The sequence below is a fragment of the Nomascus leucogenys genome, chromosome 4, assembly GCF_006542625.1.
Source record: "Nomascus leucogenys isolate Asia chromosome 4, Asia_NLE_v1, whole genome shotgun sequence".
Classification (NCBI taxonomy): domain Eukaryota; kingdom Metazoa; phylum Chordata; class Mammalia; order Primates; family Hylobatidae; genus Nomascus; species Nomascus leucogenys.
In genome coordinates, this window is record NC_044384.1 from 20368036 (window position 1) to 20386747 (window position 18712).

The window sequence follows — 18712 nt, forward strand, 5'->3', positions numbered from 1 at the left end:
TTGAACATAATATGTATGACTACCTCTTTTTCATTGCCATCTTTTACTCTCAGAGAGACTGGACAGAGTTGGAGCAGAGAGGAGATGATTGTGTCCTTAGAATGTTGAACAATAAATTTCTAATGAGAATTATTGACTTATGCAAATAATTAATAGCTTTCAATGCCTGGAGCAGAGATAACAAACCAAAGTGTCATGTTTCCATAACCTAACATTTTAGAGCACTGTCCCAACCGATAGAACCCTTGACAAACAAGAATGTCAAGGTGAGTTCTTTAGGACTGGAGAATTAAACAGGGTTAGATCAAACAGAAGGTGATTATACCTGGTGTCTAGAGATTAAAGGCACTTAACTTACAACTGCAAATTTATATTTCTTCAGTTTTTCTCTTTGCATTTTAAAAAATCTTCATAATCTGAACTCGTGATTGAAATATTTATGATGCTAAGTGAATAGTTTAGCCCTTCAAATAGTTTAGTTAAATGAATAGAATCCTTTTAGAAATAGACTGGATCATGTAACACAACCCTTTTTAAAAATCTTTTTATTGTGATCTAATTTTAGACCTCAGAAGCTACAAAAATAGTATGGGAAGTTTCTGTACACCCTTCACCCATCTTTCTCTAATTTACATAACCATGGTATAATTGTCAGAACCAGGAAATTAACATTGATACAGTTCAATCAACTAAATTAATGACCTATTCAAAATTTTATCAGTTTCTCCACCAAGGCCTTTTTGTTCCAGGATCCTATCCACAATCACACATTACGTTTAGTTATTTTTTCCCTTTAGCCTTCTGCAGTCTGCAGTACTTCATCTTTCGTTGTCTTTCATGACCTTGACATTTTCCAAGAGCATTAATCAGTTAATACCTTTTGATTTGGGTTTGGTTGGATGGAAGTTCCACATTTTGATAAGAAGATATTATATATAATAATATGTTATATAATATATATTATATATATTATTATATAAGATTGATAAGATATTACTGATGATGTTGGCCGTGATCACTTGGTTATGGTGGTTTCCTATTGCTATCTCTACTTTAAAGTTACTGTATTTCCCTTTGTGGTTAGTATTTTGGAGAAGGTACTTTGAGACTATGTAAGTATCCATTTCAAACTTCTGCTCATTCATTTTAGCATCCATTGATGTTTCTTGCCTGTAACAAGAATGTGGTTTTTGCCAAATGCTGATTTTTTTTTAAATTTTTATTTTTATGTATTTATTTATTTATTTTTTTGAGACAAGGTCTAGCTCTGTTGCCCAGGCTGGAGTACAGTAGTGCAATCACAGCTCTCTGCAGCCTCAACCTCCTGGGCTCAAATGATCCTCCCACCTCAGCCTCCTCAGTAGCTGGGACTACAGGTACATGCCACCACACCCAGCTAATTTTTCTATTTTTTTTGGAGTTGGGATTTTGCCATGTTGCCCAGGCTGATCTCAAACTCCTGGGCTCAAGCAGTCCTCCTGCCTCTGCCTCCCATAGTGTTAGGATTACAGGCGTGAGCCACCACGCCTGGCCCCAATGTTTATATTTCGAAATAATTCGCTCCATATTTGTTCATTGGAATTCTGCTGTCAGGACCAACTATCTTTTTTCTCCCATTTATTTATTTAGTTATTTATTTAGATTGGTACAGACTCATGGATATTTATTCCATAGGTTACAATCCAACACTCTCCTTATTTATTTTGCTGCTCAGATTGTTTCAGGTATGGTCATTCTGAGCTCCTTCATGTTGGGGTCCTTGTTCTCTCAACAAGCCCCCATCTTTTTTTGAGCATTTTTAAAATTTATGGTACTGCACTATCTTCTAGGATCATCTTGTATTTTCCCTGCTCTCAGTGAGCCCTGGTTCCTTTTTCTTGAGAAAGGTATTTGAAAACCAACCTCTGGGCACTAGGTATGCTCATTACTACCACAGAGCCATTACCTCTAGGCCTCTTAGTGGACAGAGCTAGGGAATATGTATGTATACTAACCCATGCATGTACATGAGTCTGTAGTTCCGTGTCTGTCAACCTACTTTCGTGTTAAACCATGAGATTATGCAGATATTTTGGATTCTGGCTGGACTGAACACTACAGAGTTAATTTTTAACTTTCCCCCTTGTCTTATTTGATAATTCTTCCTCCAACAGGGAGAAACCTGGTTCTTATTATCTGTGTCTATAACATAATAACTTATTGGTTCCACTTGAGTATGCACATAAGTACACACAAAGTGGTTTCAAATTGTTAACTCGTATCCCTGTGAGAAAGACGTTTACTGAGAAGTTTATGTAAAGTTCCTTTTATCTCTAGCTTTACAGTATCCAGCCCAGATACTCTTTTCCAGATAGTTTCTTAGTGTAGTTCTCTTTTTTCCTACTCTTTTCATTATGGCTGATGTTATTCATTTAGGATCCAGCTAGATTCTTTGTTAATGTTTATATTCCTCCTATATGCTGGTTGATTTAAATTGTTTGTATTTTGGGTATGTGAATACTATGGTTCTAAGGGGCAGAGCATGTGTATATCGCTTCTTCATCCTTGCTACCACTTTGCCATCCTCCCCTTCTTTCCAGCTGTTTCCCACCCATTCCCTGTTGGTAACCAATTCTGTTAGCTTCCGGTTTGTTCTTCCTGTATTTCTTCTGCATATACGTATTTTCTTTTTCTTTTCTTTCTTTCTTTTTTTTTTTTTTTTTTTTCGAGATAGAGTTTTGCTCTTGTTGCCCAGGCTGGAGTACACTGCTGCAATCTTGGCTTACTGCAACCTCTGCCTCCTGGGTTCAAGCGATTCTCCTGCCTCAGCCTCCTGCGTAGCTGGGATTACAGGCATCTGACACCATGCCTGGCTAATTTTGTATTTTTAGTAGAGATGGGGTTTCTCCATGTTGGCCAGGCTGGTCTCGAACTCCTGACCTCAGGTTATCCACCTGCCTTGGCCTCCTAAAGTGCTGGGATTACAGACGTTAGCCACTGCAGCCAGCCCGTATTTTCTGAAGTCCCCTTCTTTCTTCTGTGATGGGTAGCATATTCTAGATACTCTTTTGTGCTTTGCATGTTTCACTTAACAGTAGTACTAGGACATCTAAAGATGTAACTAGTTGTCAGGACATCCTAGCGGTCCAGTTGTATTATCCGTAGAATCCCTTTCTTAGAGGAGTTAACAATCCTTGCAAACTCCCACTTACTGAGAACAAATGTCATGCATACAATAAGTTAATATAAAAACTGAGTTCAAGTTTCTGAACTAGTCCTCTGGACCTTTTTCTGTAGGATTTAGCTTCAGAAAAAATGTAAAGAGATAGAAAATATTTGCCTTTAATGTAAAGGGTAGTTTGTTTCTTTGTGGATTTTTATTCTTAAGGAATCATAGAAATTTTTTTTAGCAGAAAGAGATCTTAGAAAGCATGTAGCTTTTCTGTAGCAGTTGATGCCTCTTCCCACTTCTCCATCTCAAAACTTCCCTTTCAAGACTTCTGATACACCATTCACTCCTGGTGTTCTTTGGCCTCTGCTTCCATTTAGTTATCTTCACTTGCTCTCCTTCGATCGTCCCTTAAAAGGTATTCTTTTCAAGGGTTCTGTCCAGCCGTCTTTCCACTTGACCTGTTTCCTAAACCAACTATGACCTCCTTCCACCACAATTCTATCCCCATAGGCTCCTCTTCATTTTTTGACACTCAGCTAAATGCATCTTTCTTTGTAGAGCTCTAGTCGTGCTTCTGTCACATTGCTTTCCTGCTAGACAATTCATCTCCACAGGGCAGATATTTCATTCTTCTTGCAAAGTTTATATCCCTAAATATTCTCTGGCTCACAGCACTTACAAAATAAATGTTAGCAGAATGAACAGGCAAATGAATGAATGACTGAGTAGGAGCAAATTAAGTGACTCAATCTTTGGTATATTAAAAAGACATTTATACCTAAGCAAGTTCATGCTTCTGGGAAGCAGAATTTCTTAAATACAGATATGTGACAACGTTATATACTCTGTGAGGTTTTGGTCTTGGTATTATTTTAGTTATATTAAAATGTTATGCTTAATTTGAGTTTCAGTGGAAAAGCTTAGCCGCACAGGAATTTTCTTGGGCATATGTGCCATTGAAAGAAATTTTAATCAACACATGACATTGATTCAAAAGCACTTGAGATATTTTGTAACTACTTTTAAGTCTTCACTGCTCATGTAACTCAAACATAATTTTTTAAACGTTATGTTTAACATTCTGTCTGACATATAGTGTTATTTTTAAGTAATTTGAGTCTTTCTATTTTTTTTTTCTTTTGGTAAAGCTCTTACTTTTTAAACTACATTTGACTCCAATGAAATAACTTATTTATTTATTCCTCCAAATTGAACCATAACTGTTGAAGGCACTCGTAGGAAATCAGAATTGTGACCCCGTCCTCAGGGTCACAAAGCCGTTAGTCTCCTACTATATGCTATATGAGTGAAACCATCTATATGTGCAGCTACAAAGCGGACAAGTCTGTGTTGTGAGTGTGCCTATAGGAAACGATTGCATTTGGCACTAGTCCTTTACTGTACAGCCGAACACCTAGAAAGATTTATTATAACTTCATTAAAATATCATCCATTGTATTCAATATCCACTTATACTATTGGTTTTAACACAAATTACCTAGTAGTATTTTCTACATGGTATTTTTAGATGACCTTTAGTAAAATATAAAGGCATAATGTTGTTTTATAAATTATTTTCCAATTTTGAACACACCTCAATTTTTAAAAATACTTCTTTACCTGTTTTTTTTTTAAATGATGTAATATATTGGACTTGAAAAGTAAAAGTATTGGAGATCTGTGGCCGAAAAAAAAAATAATCTTTATAGTGATTTTATTGTATCAAGAGACTTTCTGTTTCAGAAATTCCATGAGTGAAACCGTCAGACTGGTCAGTGGAATGCAGCACCCTGGCTCTGCTGGAGGCGCCTATGAGACAACACAGCACTTCATTGACATCAAAGAGCACCTGCACATAGTAAAGAGGGACATAGATAACTTAGTGCAGCGAAATATGGTAACTTTGTTTCCTTTTCCTTTTATAATTACAATCTTTAGGAAAGGAAGAACTCATACTCTACTGCAAGTATTTTAACCCTTTAGTTAATGCTAATGCTTATTTTTAATGTTTAAGGTAGAATTGTCCCATACTTGCAGATCTCCATGTGTCGTGGTTTTCTAGTTATTGAAGGTGGAAGAACAGTTCCCATAGCAGTCATAGTTTTTTAATATGTAATATTTATATTATCATTTCTTGAAAATATTTTCTGATTTCCATGTTAATGTCTTCTCTGACCTATGGATTGCTTAAAGTGTATTTCTTTGGCCTATTTTTTCCTCAAGGTTCTAATCTGGTAATTTCTTGCTATCTTGTTAGCTTCATTTACCTTCACCCAGGTTTCGTGTGCTTGGATTGGATTGCATGTTTTTGACTCTGCTGGTTGTCTTCTATAAGACATATTTGGGATATGGTTGGCCCATATGTCCTAGTCTGCCTTACCAGAAGCAGAAATCTCAATCCCGTATATTTTATATCGTGTTTTATCTTTTTAAAAGCTTTTTAAAACATTTGATGTCCTTTAGGAAATATACATTAATAATAATGTTACATTAAACTGACTCTCCCAAGGTCAGTAGCTAGTAAGTAGGAAAGGGAGAAAACTTAGGTCTTCACTTCTAATCTTGTCTCCTTTATATTTTTTGATAACTCTCTTAACTATATTCCTGTATATATGCCTTGAATATACATGTTTTTTTCAAAGATGGCTTAATGGTTTTCTTACTGATCATGACCTCTCATCCAAAGCATTATTATCTGTCCCCTTAGTTCTGTTTGAGGTTATTTTTCTCCTACATTGCCTTTGTTGCAGTGACCAAATTGATACTGTGTTTATGAATTTACTGAAGAACTTTGCCCCACAAATATAACTATATTGGGAACAACTAATCTTAGAAGCCATTCTCTCAGGGTACTTGGATGAAGTCTTTGTTCCTGGTATTTAATTGCCTCCTTATAATAGAAGGAATACTCAGAGATATAGGGAAAGAAATATTTTTCAGAACACCAGTGAATAATGTTGAATGCTATGAAATTGTAGAGAATGAGGACTGAGAAAAGGCCATTTTATTTGTCAAGTAGTTCATTGGTAGGGTAATCATGTAATCTATTGTCTGACCTGGAACACTTTTGAGAATGAAGGGGGTGCTGTTAATAATCACACTACTACAATAAGCGTGAACTGGGAGTGTCCAGAGGAGTTGTCTGTGGTGACCCTAGTCTCAGTGACCTCAGGGACAGTAACATCATCATATACCATAATGCAGACAGGAACCAGGTGGCAGTGAGTTAGTGACTGGGTAGTAAAAAGGTGGAGGCCTTCCAGTGTCGACTACTCCTTCAAAAACAGTTGTCAGTAAAAGTTAAGGGGATAGAAGGTTTTCTGGGGGATGAAAAAATGAAAATACTTGTTTATATAGCAAACTGAGTTTTATAAAGATTTCACATTTATTTCTTTTTCCAAACTGCTAATTTGACTAACTGTAATAGAAAGTCATTTGCCTTACAGCCATCAAATGAAAAGCCGAAATGCCCAGAACTACCACCATTTCCATCATGTTTGTCTACGGTCCACTTCATTATATTTGTTGTGGTGCAAACTGTATTATTCATTGGTTATATCATGTATAGGTAAGTCTCTTGATAAAATGTGACCCAATATTTTTCTGCATCTGTTTAATTAGAAATATTCAACTAAGTTATCTATGTTCATAATACAATTTTCACCACCTATAAAATTAAGTTTATTGTGATTTCTGTACATTTCAGTTCACATAAAGTGCATGTGTAGAATATATGTTTATCTTAATGCATTGTCTACTTCAAAAGGCATTGATATTTTTATTTTAAACAGTCTTGTTTCTTTCCAAAGTTAAGTGTATAGAACTTCTTTCAGTGTTTGTTTCTTTTTTTCCTTAGGTCTCAGCAAGAAGCAGCTGCCAAAAAATTCTTTTGACTACCATTTTCCTGTGTACTTCATCTATTTGTGTACAAAATGATGTTGTTTTGAGGGAATTTAAGTATTTAAATTGCTTCATAGTCTAAATTATTAAATTTTTTTAATAAAATAACTGTTTAAACATTGATTTGCAGTTAAGAATAAACCTTAAAGCAAAGACAACCACATTTTAATTTGTTCACAGTATGTAAATCTGTCTAAATTTCAGTGAATTTCTGGTCAGTATGATGCAGCCACTGAGCAGAATATTGACCAGTAAGAGGGTAAATAAGAAAGTGGGGGCAACCCCTGGATAAGAATGTTACCCCCTAAGTCTCCAATATTGCAGGTTTCCCTGTATAACGTAAACACACTTGCCCTCATGCCTCCCAGAATATGAGGTCTAATTAAGAAGTCCCATCAGGTTTATTTTGTAACCAAAGTCTTTTTTAGAGGTCAGACTTCCTAATCAAAGGCCTGGGCCTGCAGTCCTTTCATCTTAATGTAACTTCCTTTGAAATCAAAGAATATTTTGTCTGAGAGCTTTAAGGATCTGGTAATAGACTTCAAAATGTTAAGTGAAATTTTTTTTTCCTCTATTTATCAATGATATGTTTCACTTTTAAAGGAAATTTTAGAGGAAAATTAATAGCTGCTTTTTGCCTAAAAAACCTTGTGGGTGGAAACATTCCTCTGAGAATGGCTTTTATAGGTATTTTGCCTGGTAATGTATTCATTCATGATTGCCCATATTCTTGAATGTCTTCATTCCAATGGTGTCAGGTCAATATTATGAAAATAATTTTTATATTTATATTTGTAACTTAAGGAATTTATTTCTCCCATTTACTACAGTATGTAAATTTAGCTCAAATTGCATGATCTGAGGATTTAAATTTACAAAACCTGCCACTACATTCTGGTTTACATTAGTTACTTCATGCTGGCTGGGGTTAGTGACCGTTTGCATACTCTTTTAAATCAAGGAGGCTGTAGTAGAGCAGTTTTAAGATTCTTGAAGGCAAAATTTGAAAAACAGTGAATACTTCTAATTGTTTCCTTTTAGTGCCAGAACTAAGGACATTGTGAAGCACTTGTTAGTAAAGTTAACCTTGAAATGTCAGACTGGAAGGAGTTTTTATAGTCTTTGTGCATACTTCTAGGTATTATAGAAACAGTCTGTAAATGACATTTTAAGATGCAAATTTAATTCTGTTCACAGCTGATTTATACTGATTTTTGCTGCCTTCAAAATACTCTTTTACTTCTTTTAGCTAAAATGTTTGTCTTTCATTTGCCATAGAATTCCAAACAATACTATCTTATAAAATAGTACTGTTGAATTATTGCAAGCCTCCCTAGGTTTGCTCTCAAATGTCATTTACAGATTGGGCTAACGACCTAAAATCTATGTATAAAGACTTTCTGAAGAACTCTGTATTATAGCAATACCAAACGAGTGCTATGTGTGCAAACAGTCTCACATTGCTTTTTATGTTGATATTTATCCTAGAACACTGAAAGAGAATATGCCAGTGATAACTCACTTTACTTCAGTCATTTCAATACAGAAAATGCTTCTCTAGCGTTTTTCTTTTGTAGTGTTAACATTTTGAAATTCATGTTTCAGAGGCTTCATCATCATAGAATTTACTCTTGCTCCATGAAAAAAAATTAAATACCTTCAGAAGAATATTTAAGTCGTAGACTATGAAACTTGAGAAATCTTCTTGAGATAAAAGGCTGCCAAATCCAGTATTATAAAGTCCATGGTCATATGTGCCTGTGCATTAAAGGAATACCAGATCTATGCAGTGTACATTTTTCAGGCTGAAATTCAAGGGGAATCATTCTGATCATTCTTACCACAAATGGAGATGGCTATTGTGAAACAGCATGAGCATGAGCCTTTTATCTTTTATAGTTCATGATATACTTTGCTTGAAAATCACTCAGTAAAGTAGTTCACACAATGTGTATCATATTATTTGAAGTTTGGTTTTTCTCAAAATCATTGACTTTAAGGAGCTCATTTCTGAACAAAAAGGTTTGCTCTGTGGAAAAATCAATCACTGCCAGGATTCTTTCATTTCTGTACTATTTTGTATAATTGAATTTGTTCACTTCTCTCACACCAGCAAGTGTTTTACAGGTGCCTTGGATTAAAACAAAATTGATTTTAAAATTTTTATGTAAGTCATTGTGTCTATGATGCTACTTTTAAAAGGAAAATGCAATTGCATAATGGCTAATATCCTTATTTAATGTACGTATTTGTGTTCTAATAATTGTTTGAATGTTTTATTCAGCTTAAAACTTTACAATGAAGTCATAAACAGTAAACAATGTTTTGTTATGTATTAAGGGGATATCAGTGTTTCTCAATGTATGATCCATGGACCATCTGGGTCATGGCGCCTGGTTTCAGACCACCTGAATCAAATCTTAGGGGTGGGGCTTTGGGATGTCATTGTTCAGTAGGCACCCCAGGAGATTCTGAGCACACCAATGTTTGAGAACCACTAAAATGAGGAGTGGAAAAAAAAAAATAGGTGTTTTGTTAATTTAGAGCTGAGCTGAGAGGATAATATATTTTTATTGTCAATGACATTAACAGATGTGCACTGATTCTTTTATACCTACAATTTACTTACTGTTCCTGTTATTAAAACTCTTGGTTCATGAGAAACTACAGACTGAATCCAGATTATTACTTGTTGCTTTTAGTATTTTTGTGATGGCTTTTAATCTTATGAAATCATCTTGAGATCATTCATGGTCAAGCCATGAAAACTCCCATCTTCAAGCCTGCCTGCTAAAGCTTCTTTGCCTTCCTGATTGTGATTATGGTAACAATTTATATCAGACAGTTGTACTTTTTGATAACTTAGGGAAAATAGAAATTACTTGAACCAAGGAGTTGCCTGCCTCACTGCATTGCAGAGATACAATTTTTGTAAAGAACACAAATAGCAGTTGTGAATATTAAGGTGTGATTATCTTTCCCTGTCCATGTGCTTACTGAAAGAAGATGGTGAACAAATGATTATATTGAGGATTTTTTTAATTTATAAGATCTAATGTGAAATCCACACTTGGAACTTTTTAGATCTATCTGTTGCTTGTTTAATATATTTCTTTTATGACATTACTTAAAGTTTAAAAGGGTTTTCTATCCACTGTCAATTTCAATTGGATAACATTTTATCAAGTTTTTTTTTCCTGATTATTTGATGATAGCTGGAATTCAAGAAATGGCATTGACCTTATTCAAATAAAGAAATATTTTAGTAAATTTGCTTTTTCCTTCATTGATCTTGGATAATAAGTTGCCATTTGTTTTTCAGACAGGACCTGTATTGTGATAGCATTTCATTTATCACATGCTTTAGGCTCTGCCCGAGGTGGCCTGCTGCATGCAGAGGCAGTACGTGGAAGCGTGGTACGAGAACATAGAAATGGTCATGGATAGCTGTTTACCCTTTCTGGTAATGAAAAATACAAACTAATTAAAACAATGTACTCGATGTTTATACCTCTGATAACCAAATGATGGCAGAAGTGTAGTTAAGCTGGAACTCCTAGTCATTACTAATTAGTGGTAGTTTAAAAAATATTTTAATCTTTTTGACAAGTACCATTTAACCAAGTAATTCCAATTCTGAGATTAATGTGGTAAAAAAAAAAATAAAAGAGTAGGGCTTTGAGGTTAGACAAATCTAGGTTTGAATCCTGGCTCTCTCACTTACTGGAGGTGACCTTCAGTTTCCTCATAATACTTATCTCGCATGGTTATAAGCATAGTAAAAGAGCATCTATAAGGAGCCTTCAAAAAATGATAGACTAATTGGTAAAGACAAATGGTGGATAAAATAAAAGATTTAAATACATAGATGAGTTCAAAAGAATTCAGAACTTAAAACCTGATCAGGAAGCCTACTAGTAGTAGGGAGTGGCAGAAACTAGACTATACATAGGCCCTAGATACTGTCATTGAAAATTATTGACATTGTCATTGAAAATTCATTTATGGCATTGAGGACATGGCTTTAGGCATAGAAAACCCAGGCGGCTCAAACTGAGATACTAGGATAAAGTGAGGACCCTGGAAGGGCTGCTCCTTCAGCGGAAATGGGCTGAAAGGACCTCTTACTTCCACCCCAACAGCTCCGAAAAGGCATAGGAAGCTTCTCTCCCTGGAGCTCTGGGTAAGGGGACGTTTCTTGTTAAGAAATTGAAGCCCAGCTGTATGCTTTACCTATATGGTGTGGAATTCTCTTAAGTCAAAAACAATGTATAAATCGGTTCTTGTCTGGGAAAATCCAGAAGGTAAAACAAAACCACTCATTAGCAATAATTTCACAACAGAAGTACATTAGACATCACTAGACAACCATAGGGACAGCCAGTCCTAACTAAAATGAGCTCTAAAAATTATAAACCAAACCAGAAAAATACGAAAGAGTGACAGTAGACACAATAATGAAACCTGGCACCTCCAAGAATCTGAGATGATAGAACAGTCAGAGGAAGACAACAAATATGTACACTTGAAATGACATTAAAAATACTGAAGAGTTTATAAAAGGACAGGAAATCATGAGGAAGGAATGAAACACTGAAAAATAAGACAGTTGGAGTTCCAAAGAACCACCCAAAACACAACTTCGATATGGGAGGTGGGGATCAAATTTGGATACCAGATGGGACAAAGCTCGAAAGAATTCTTGAATTAGAAGGTAGACCTGAGCAAATTACTAAGAGTACAACACAGATATTAAAATGGTGGAAAATGCAATAAATGGGCAGTTGGTGAGAAGGTACAACATACGTCTACCAGTAGTTCTAGAAGGAATTGGGAGAGTCATGATGAGGAACTGTTCAAAGGTATAATAGCTAAGAATTTTTCAGAATTGATGCACACATGTATTTGAAGAACCTTGAGTCTGAGGCAGGGTTGTAGGTTAGAGAAGCTTCCCACAAAAGATGTTATCTGAGCCATGTGCTAAAGTATGTATAGTGCAAGGGGGACTGGAAGAGAACTTACTCCAAGCAGAAAAAATAACGAACAAAAGCATAGTTAAGAAACAGTGTAGTTTATGTGAGAACCTGTAAGCTTTTTCTGCTATGCTGGGAAAAATGATGGTTGGGTGGGATATACAGAGGCCAGATCCCAAGGCTCTGTAAAGGAGCTTGGACTTCATCCAGAGGGTAATGGAAGGCCATGAAAGTCAAGCAGAAAGGCAATACATGGATTTCAAACATTGCAATCTCTGATTGCTTCATGGAGAATGAATTGGAGGAAGGAGACTTGAGAGAGACCAGCTGCAGTGCTCCCAGTGAAAAATGGTGACCTGAATGAAGGCCAAAACGCTATCAATAGTAGCATTGGACAATTAGAGTTAGTTTGGGCCACTCTAACAAAATACCATAAATGAGGTGGCTTATAAAAAACAAATTTATTGCTCACTGTTCTGGAAGACTGGGAAGTCAAAGATCAAGACTCTACCCTAACGACCTAATCACCTACAAAAGGCCCCACCTCCTAGTAGTAACACCTTGGGCTTTAGGATTTCAACATAGGAGTGTTGGGACAAACATTCAGGCCATAGCAAGCATCTGATGACTATTAGAAGTGAGGAGTGAATGAGAAGGAAGAATGTAAGATGATACCCTGTTTCTGGCTTGTGGAATTAGATGTAAGGTGTCCTAAAACAGGGAACACAAGAAAAAGGATGGGAATTGAAGACAAGGGAAGAAGAGGTTAAGTTCCATTTGGAACATAGATTTTGACATAACTAGCCAAGTGAAAATGGCCAGAAGGCAATATAGGCTTGGAGTCAGGGCAGAGACATACCTCAATTTTTTATCTCTAAAATGGGGTGATAATTGAGATAACAGCACCATAAATAGAGCTTAGAAACAAGATGTTTGTGCCCAATAAATGTTAGCTATTGTTATTCTATGCGTCTGAAAATCAAAGAGAGAACTGACCCAGAACAGTAAAACACAGGATTTTTGGCTCTTTCTCTACCTGCTCATGAGTTGTAAAAAAAGGGAAACGGTCCTCAGCAGTGCTGGGAGTCCCATTCTGTTTCTCAGATCCTCACAAATAAGTCCAGAAGCTGCCTGGTCAGCTGCCACATGGCATTTAACTCTTTTTTTCTTCTCTGAACCCCTGTGATGTCCATTGGGTGCTGCTCCTGATGGCGTCATCCCCAGTGTTGGCCCTTAACTGCGCTTTATTCTGGATCTGCCATTTCTGCCATGTCAGCCCAGCAGTGGCACCATTTCCACCATGTTCCATCACACACACAGGCCCCACTGCTACTCAGGGGAGGATTTCACTCTCCTGCCAAACAAGCAGCCACTTCTGCCATCTGGACCAGGCACCCTCACGACTGCCATTGCCTACAGAAGCAATGGAGGCTTCCAGGAGCCAGTCCGTGGTGTGGTGTATTAGGTTCTTCAGAGAAAAAACCTTTAAATACACACACACACACATGTGCATATACACATATATACATATAAAATAAGGTATGGCTCACATGATTATGGAGGCCAAGAAGTCCCATGATCTGCCATCTGCAAGCCAGAGACCCAGAAAAGCCAGTTGTATAACCGGAAGGCCTGAAAGCCAGAGCCAATGGTATAGAGTCCATCTGAGCCTGAAGGCCTGAGGACCATGAGTGTCCCGGGCAGAGGAAGATCAGTGTTCCCAGCTCAAGCAGAGAGCAAATCCAACCTTCCTCTGGCTTTTTGTTCTATTCAGGCCCTCACAGATTGGACGATGCCCACCCACACTGGGCAGGACCATCTGCTTTCCTCAGTCAGCCAATTCAAATGCAAATCTCTTCCATGAACAGCCTCACAGACACACCAGAAACAATGTTTAACCAGATAATCCTGGCATCCAGTGACCCAGTCAAGTTGGCATGTAAAATTAACCATCATGGGTAGTTTGTGGCCAAATGGAGAAGAATGACTCTCTCCCGCCTGCATGTTACTTTCTGTTAAGAAAATACTAAAGCAGTGATGCATGGGCCCCAGTGTCAGAGTTCTTGGTGAGAATGGCTGTTACTATTTAATTAAAGGTCCATCTCTAGGAAACAGTCCTAATGGGTTCATGAGCCTTGGCCAGGGTGAACCTGAGTGAAAGACACTACAGAATTCCTCAAGCCTCTGGGAACTAAGGCTTTGCAACTGAGGCAAACTTACTGTGTCTGCTCTGGATGAGTCTCTCCAAAGAGCCTTCTTAGTACTTAATGCATATAGACTTATTGCTAGGCATGCCACGAATGTTACAATTTGCCACATATACCTGAATTCCAAGCATGAACATAGCTCAGCTCAAACTGGTCAGCCCACTGTGTAAACAGTAAGTTAGTAAATTAATGTTTGGTTCCCAGCCCATCTTCCCCTTCCATGTAGAACCAGCATAGCAATTTACAATCAGATCATGGAAGCCAGCATGTCCTGTTAGAAAATAACAATCACTGAATTGCCTACCAACTCAGCACTCGACCAGCATGGAAGTTCTGTGGTAGAGAGGATACAGAATAGAAGTACAGTTATTACCTCACCAGAAAGTGATGTCTGTGAACTGAAATAGACCAGTCATACAGTGTTGGCAAAAGAAATACTTTAGGAGCTAGGCATGGTGGCTCACACCTGTAATCCCAGCACTTTGGGAAGCCAAGGTGGGAGGATCACTTGAGCCCATGAGTTTGAGACCAGCCTTGGCAACATAGCAAGACCTCATCTCTGCAAAAAATAAAAAATTAGCCACGTGCGATGGTGCATGCCTGTAGTCTCAGCTATTCAGGAGGCAGAGGCAGGAGGATTGCTTGAACCCAGGAGGTCAAGGCTATAATGAGCCATGGTTATGCACTCCAGCTTGGGTGACTGAGTGAGACCCTGTCTCTCTCTCTCTCACACACACACACACACACACACACACACACACAGATTTTGAAACGTTCGTTATAAAATTGCTGAATATTTCTGGAAGACAGAAGAATCAGCCTGGGATACATTCTTAAAATGGCCACTTTGGGAGACAAAGGATTGAGATGTTTTGAGTCTCCACAGAGTCACAAATGGTCTCACAACCTATCAGATAACAACGGTCCAAGGTAGTACTGAAGAGACTCTTCGGTCCTGTAGCTCAATGAAAACCATACTGTCATGATTGGGGAATTTCTTTGCACAGCTGGTATATAGCCTTGAGTTTGTATCTACAAGAATATTAACCAATCCTATAGAAATGAAAACAAACATGCTATTTGGCCTGGCATTTCAATACAGTTCATTAAATATGTATTAAGCATCTATGATGTACATGACACTCTATTAGGTAAAATACAAACCACTAAAATGTCTCCAGTAGGCAGTTATTAGGATTAGGACTACGTGTTTAATTTCCTCTGTGGTTTCCATAATGGTCCTTCTATTTCCCAAGACTTTTCCTCTTTTTATATTACCTCTTTTTTCCCAGTTAGAATAGAGGTTGAAAATTAATCCCAGTGAATCTCATCTTTAGATCATTTCTACACTTAGCCAGTTAGCCAAGTGTGGTGACACATGCCTTGGCACTTGGTGACCTTTTTTTCTTCGGTTCTGCTGACCTTCATGAGCACAGAGGTTTAGCTGCATGGCTACCCCTGAAATGTTGTTGTGTCACCCGCTAAGAGGATATAACAACTGAGACAGGACAACCTAATCACCATGATTTCCTTGGGGAAGGTCAAAAGAGAAATGATACCACTAGCCAATTTTAATTACAGGAGCAAAATTAGGTATTTGATGTGAAAAGAAAAATCCCAGGTGAAGGACCAAAATGGATTTATGCTGTTTGAATGTGATATCTTTCTAAAATTTAATTCCACTAATGGGATTATTGCTTCTTTAGTAAATTCTTTGGGTCAGATACCATCAAAATTTTCAAGTCGAGTAGGCCACAACAACTCTGTGTTTACGAAGGTGATCCATTAAATCAGAATGAGGCATGATTTTAAAAAACTATGGCAAGTAGTCTTGATCCTGGGAGCTGGCAAAGAAGGCAGCAACCACTATGAGGTGGATTTGTAAGCACTAAGATGCTACTTCTGTTATTGGTGGAGGGTGTCCAGGTTCTTGGCATTTTGAACAAAGAATTAGGCAAAATGCACAAACAAAGCAAGGAAAGAATGAAGCAACAAAAGCAGAGATTTACGGAAAATGAAAGTAGACTCCACAGATTGGAAGTGGCCCCAGCATAGGGGCTTGAGAGCCCCTTTACAGAATTTTCTGGGGTTTAAATACCCTCTAGAGGTTTCCCATTGGTTACTTGGTGTACACCCTATGTAAATGAAGTAGTGGCCTGCAATCAGTCTGGTTGCAAAAGCAAACAATCAGAGACTGAAGTGAAGTTACAAAGGTTACACCCTATGCAAGCATCTGATTGATTGTGGAAAGCAACAAATTAGAGGCTGAAGTGAAGTTACAAAGTTACACTCCTATGCAAATGTCTGATTGGTTGCAGAAAGCAACCAATCAGAGATACTTTGAATTTTCCATCTGCCTTGTAGAAAAAGTTGGTGGGGGTTTGGTGGGGGGGGAGTTGCAAAGGGAGTAAGGAAGTAGCTTCCAGTCCTTTTGTTACTTAGGTGTGGAAAGTTGGGGTTTTCCTTTTAATTTAGTTCTAGGAAGTCAGCATGAATTGGCCTTAGGTTCCCTGCCCCTAGACCCTATTCTCCTGTCTCACTTTTGCCTGAAGATAACTCTCCAAGTGCCTCCATCATCCGATGTAGTATCTTGATTACTTCCATTGAAAGCGAATTGCTCAAAAATAAGCCATTAGGCCTAGTGGCAATCATTCATTCATTGTTTTCCCTCAAGATTCTTATTGATCACTTACTACGTGCCAAGCATGATTCTCAGAGATGGGGATGCAAAGGTGAACAAAATTGCACGGGTCTCTCTTACGGAGCTTACATTCCAATGGAGTAGATGGAAAGGAAACAACTAAATCAATGAAAATATACTTTCAGTTAGAGTGCGGTGCTATGAAGAAAAATAGAATAGAGGATTAAAAGGTGGGGTAGTGGAGGCAGGGTATCTTAGGATGGTCAGGGAAGTCCCTCTAAGAAGGTGAATGAGAACAGAAACCTGAATTAAGCAAAGGTGAGCCACCTAGAGATGTGGAAGAGCAATACAGGCCAGGGGGGTTCCACGAGGACATAGGTGGGAGCAATCTTGCTTTAAGGGACAACAAGGACATGAATGTGATTAGAATGAGCAAAGGGAGTGTGGCTGAGGAGGCTGGCAGCTAGGCAGTGGGCAATCTTGCAGCAAGGAGTGGGGATTCTATGCAAGGACAGTAGGCAGCCATGGGATGGGGACACCTAGAGGTCCCATTCGTGAACCCAGGGCATTCATTTCCCCTTTCTGAAGGAATGGAAGATTCTACCACGATTTCTGCAAGATTCTACCACGATTTCTGCAAGATTCTACAGCCAGACTTGGTGGCTCACACTTATAATCCCAGCACTTTGAGAAACTGAGGCAGGCAAATCACTTGAGGTCAGGAGTTCAAGACCAGCCTGGCCAATATGGCAAAACCCTGTCTCTACCAAAAATACAAAAACTTAGCCAGGCATGGTGGCGCATGCCTGTAATCCTAGCTACTCGGGAGACTGAGGCAGGAGAATCGCTTGAACCCAGGAGGCGGAGGTTGCAGAGAGCTGAGATCCAGCCACTGCACTACAGCCTGGGCAACAGAGTGAGGCTGTCTCCAAAAAAAAAAGATCCTACACACCAGCGAGTAGTTCCTGAATGACCAAGGGCAAAGGTCATTGTAATAAATCGAGGAGTAAAAAGTTTTTTAAGTCGTGACCTCATTCTCAATGGAATTACCTGTTGAGGAAATAATAAGATATTTGATTTCATAAAGCACTCTCAGGAGGCCTTCCATGGCCACCCTGCTGAAGCTACCACCGAAGAGTCCCCATAATGCGTGACACCCCCTCCTCCTATCCCCTCCACACAAACATACATTCAGAAAAGGACTGGACAGGGAGAAACTCCTTTACACATGGGTGCTGGAGTTTAGAATTGACACTCTCACCATTAATATTTCCTAATTCCTCATACAATGGAATTTTTAGAATAGATTTTATAATAAATCTAAATAATTACTTATAATAAAATGTAGACAGAACAGACAGAAACACAAGGCTGTGGCTTTTATTTTATGGTTTGAAAAGTTCTATGAGACAACATTAATTAGTAACATTCCTCAATGGGCATGCAATGTAGTTTACTATAAATGGTAATTTAGAGATAATGGTGTGAACGTGTTAAGTTCCAAGCAACCCATCTAAAAGTGAAAGTGGAGCTCAATATTGATGTACATTCTCCTCGAAGCCCTGAGTACAGCTTATATTTCACCCTAAATTATCTTTTTTAGCCTTTCATATTGAGACCATTTAAGCAGCATTTTAAAATAGATTACTAAAAGGGAAAGCAGACGATAAAATATATAAAGCAAGCATTTTAGGCAAGAATCCAGATTATATAATTCTATATGATCAGAGAGATAATCACCTGTTTTCTGAGAGGACTCATGCCTTCAGATAAAATAACAACGGATTACATCTCTTCCTTCCCACCCCACCCTCTTTGGCATGCTTTAATTAGGAAGATA

General features: G+C 37.9%; 1 protein-coding gene across 1 annotated transcript in view; it reads left to right on the forward strand.

Annotated features, from left to right (window-relative positions):
• LMAN1 (lectin, mannose binding 1) overlaps nt 1-10321 on the forward strand; it is a 32603-nt gene extending 22282 nt beyond the window's left edge. The window contains exons 11-13 of the mRNA XM_003264284.3: nt 4895-5048; nt 6598-6719; nt 7008-10321. Of these exons, the coding sequence (XP_003264332.1) occupies nt 4895-5048; nt 6598-6719; nt 7008-7044 (313 nt within the window). The 3' untranslated portion in view covers nt 7045-10321. The remainder of the gene's footprint in view (nt 1-4894; nt 5049-6597; nt 6720-7007) is intronic.
• Nucleotides 10322-18712: the final 8391 nt, after the last annotated feature.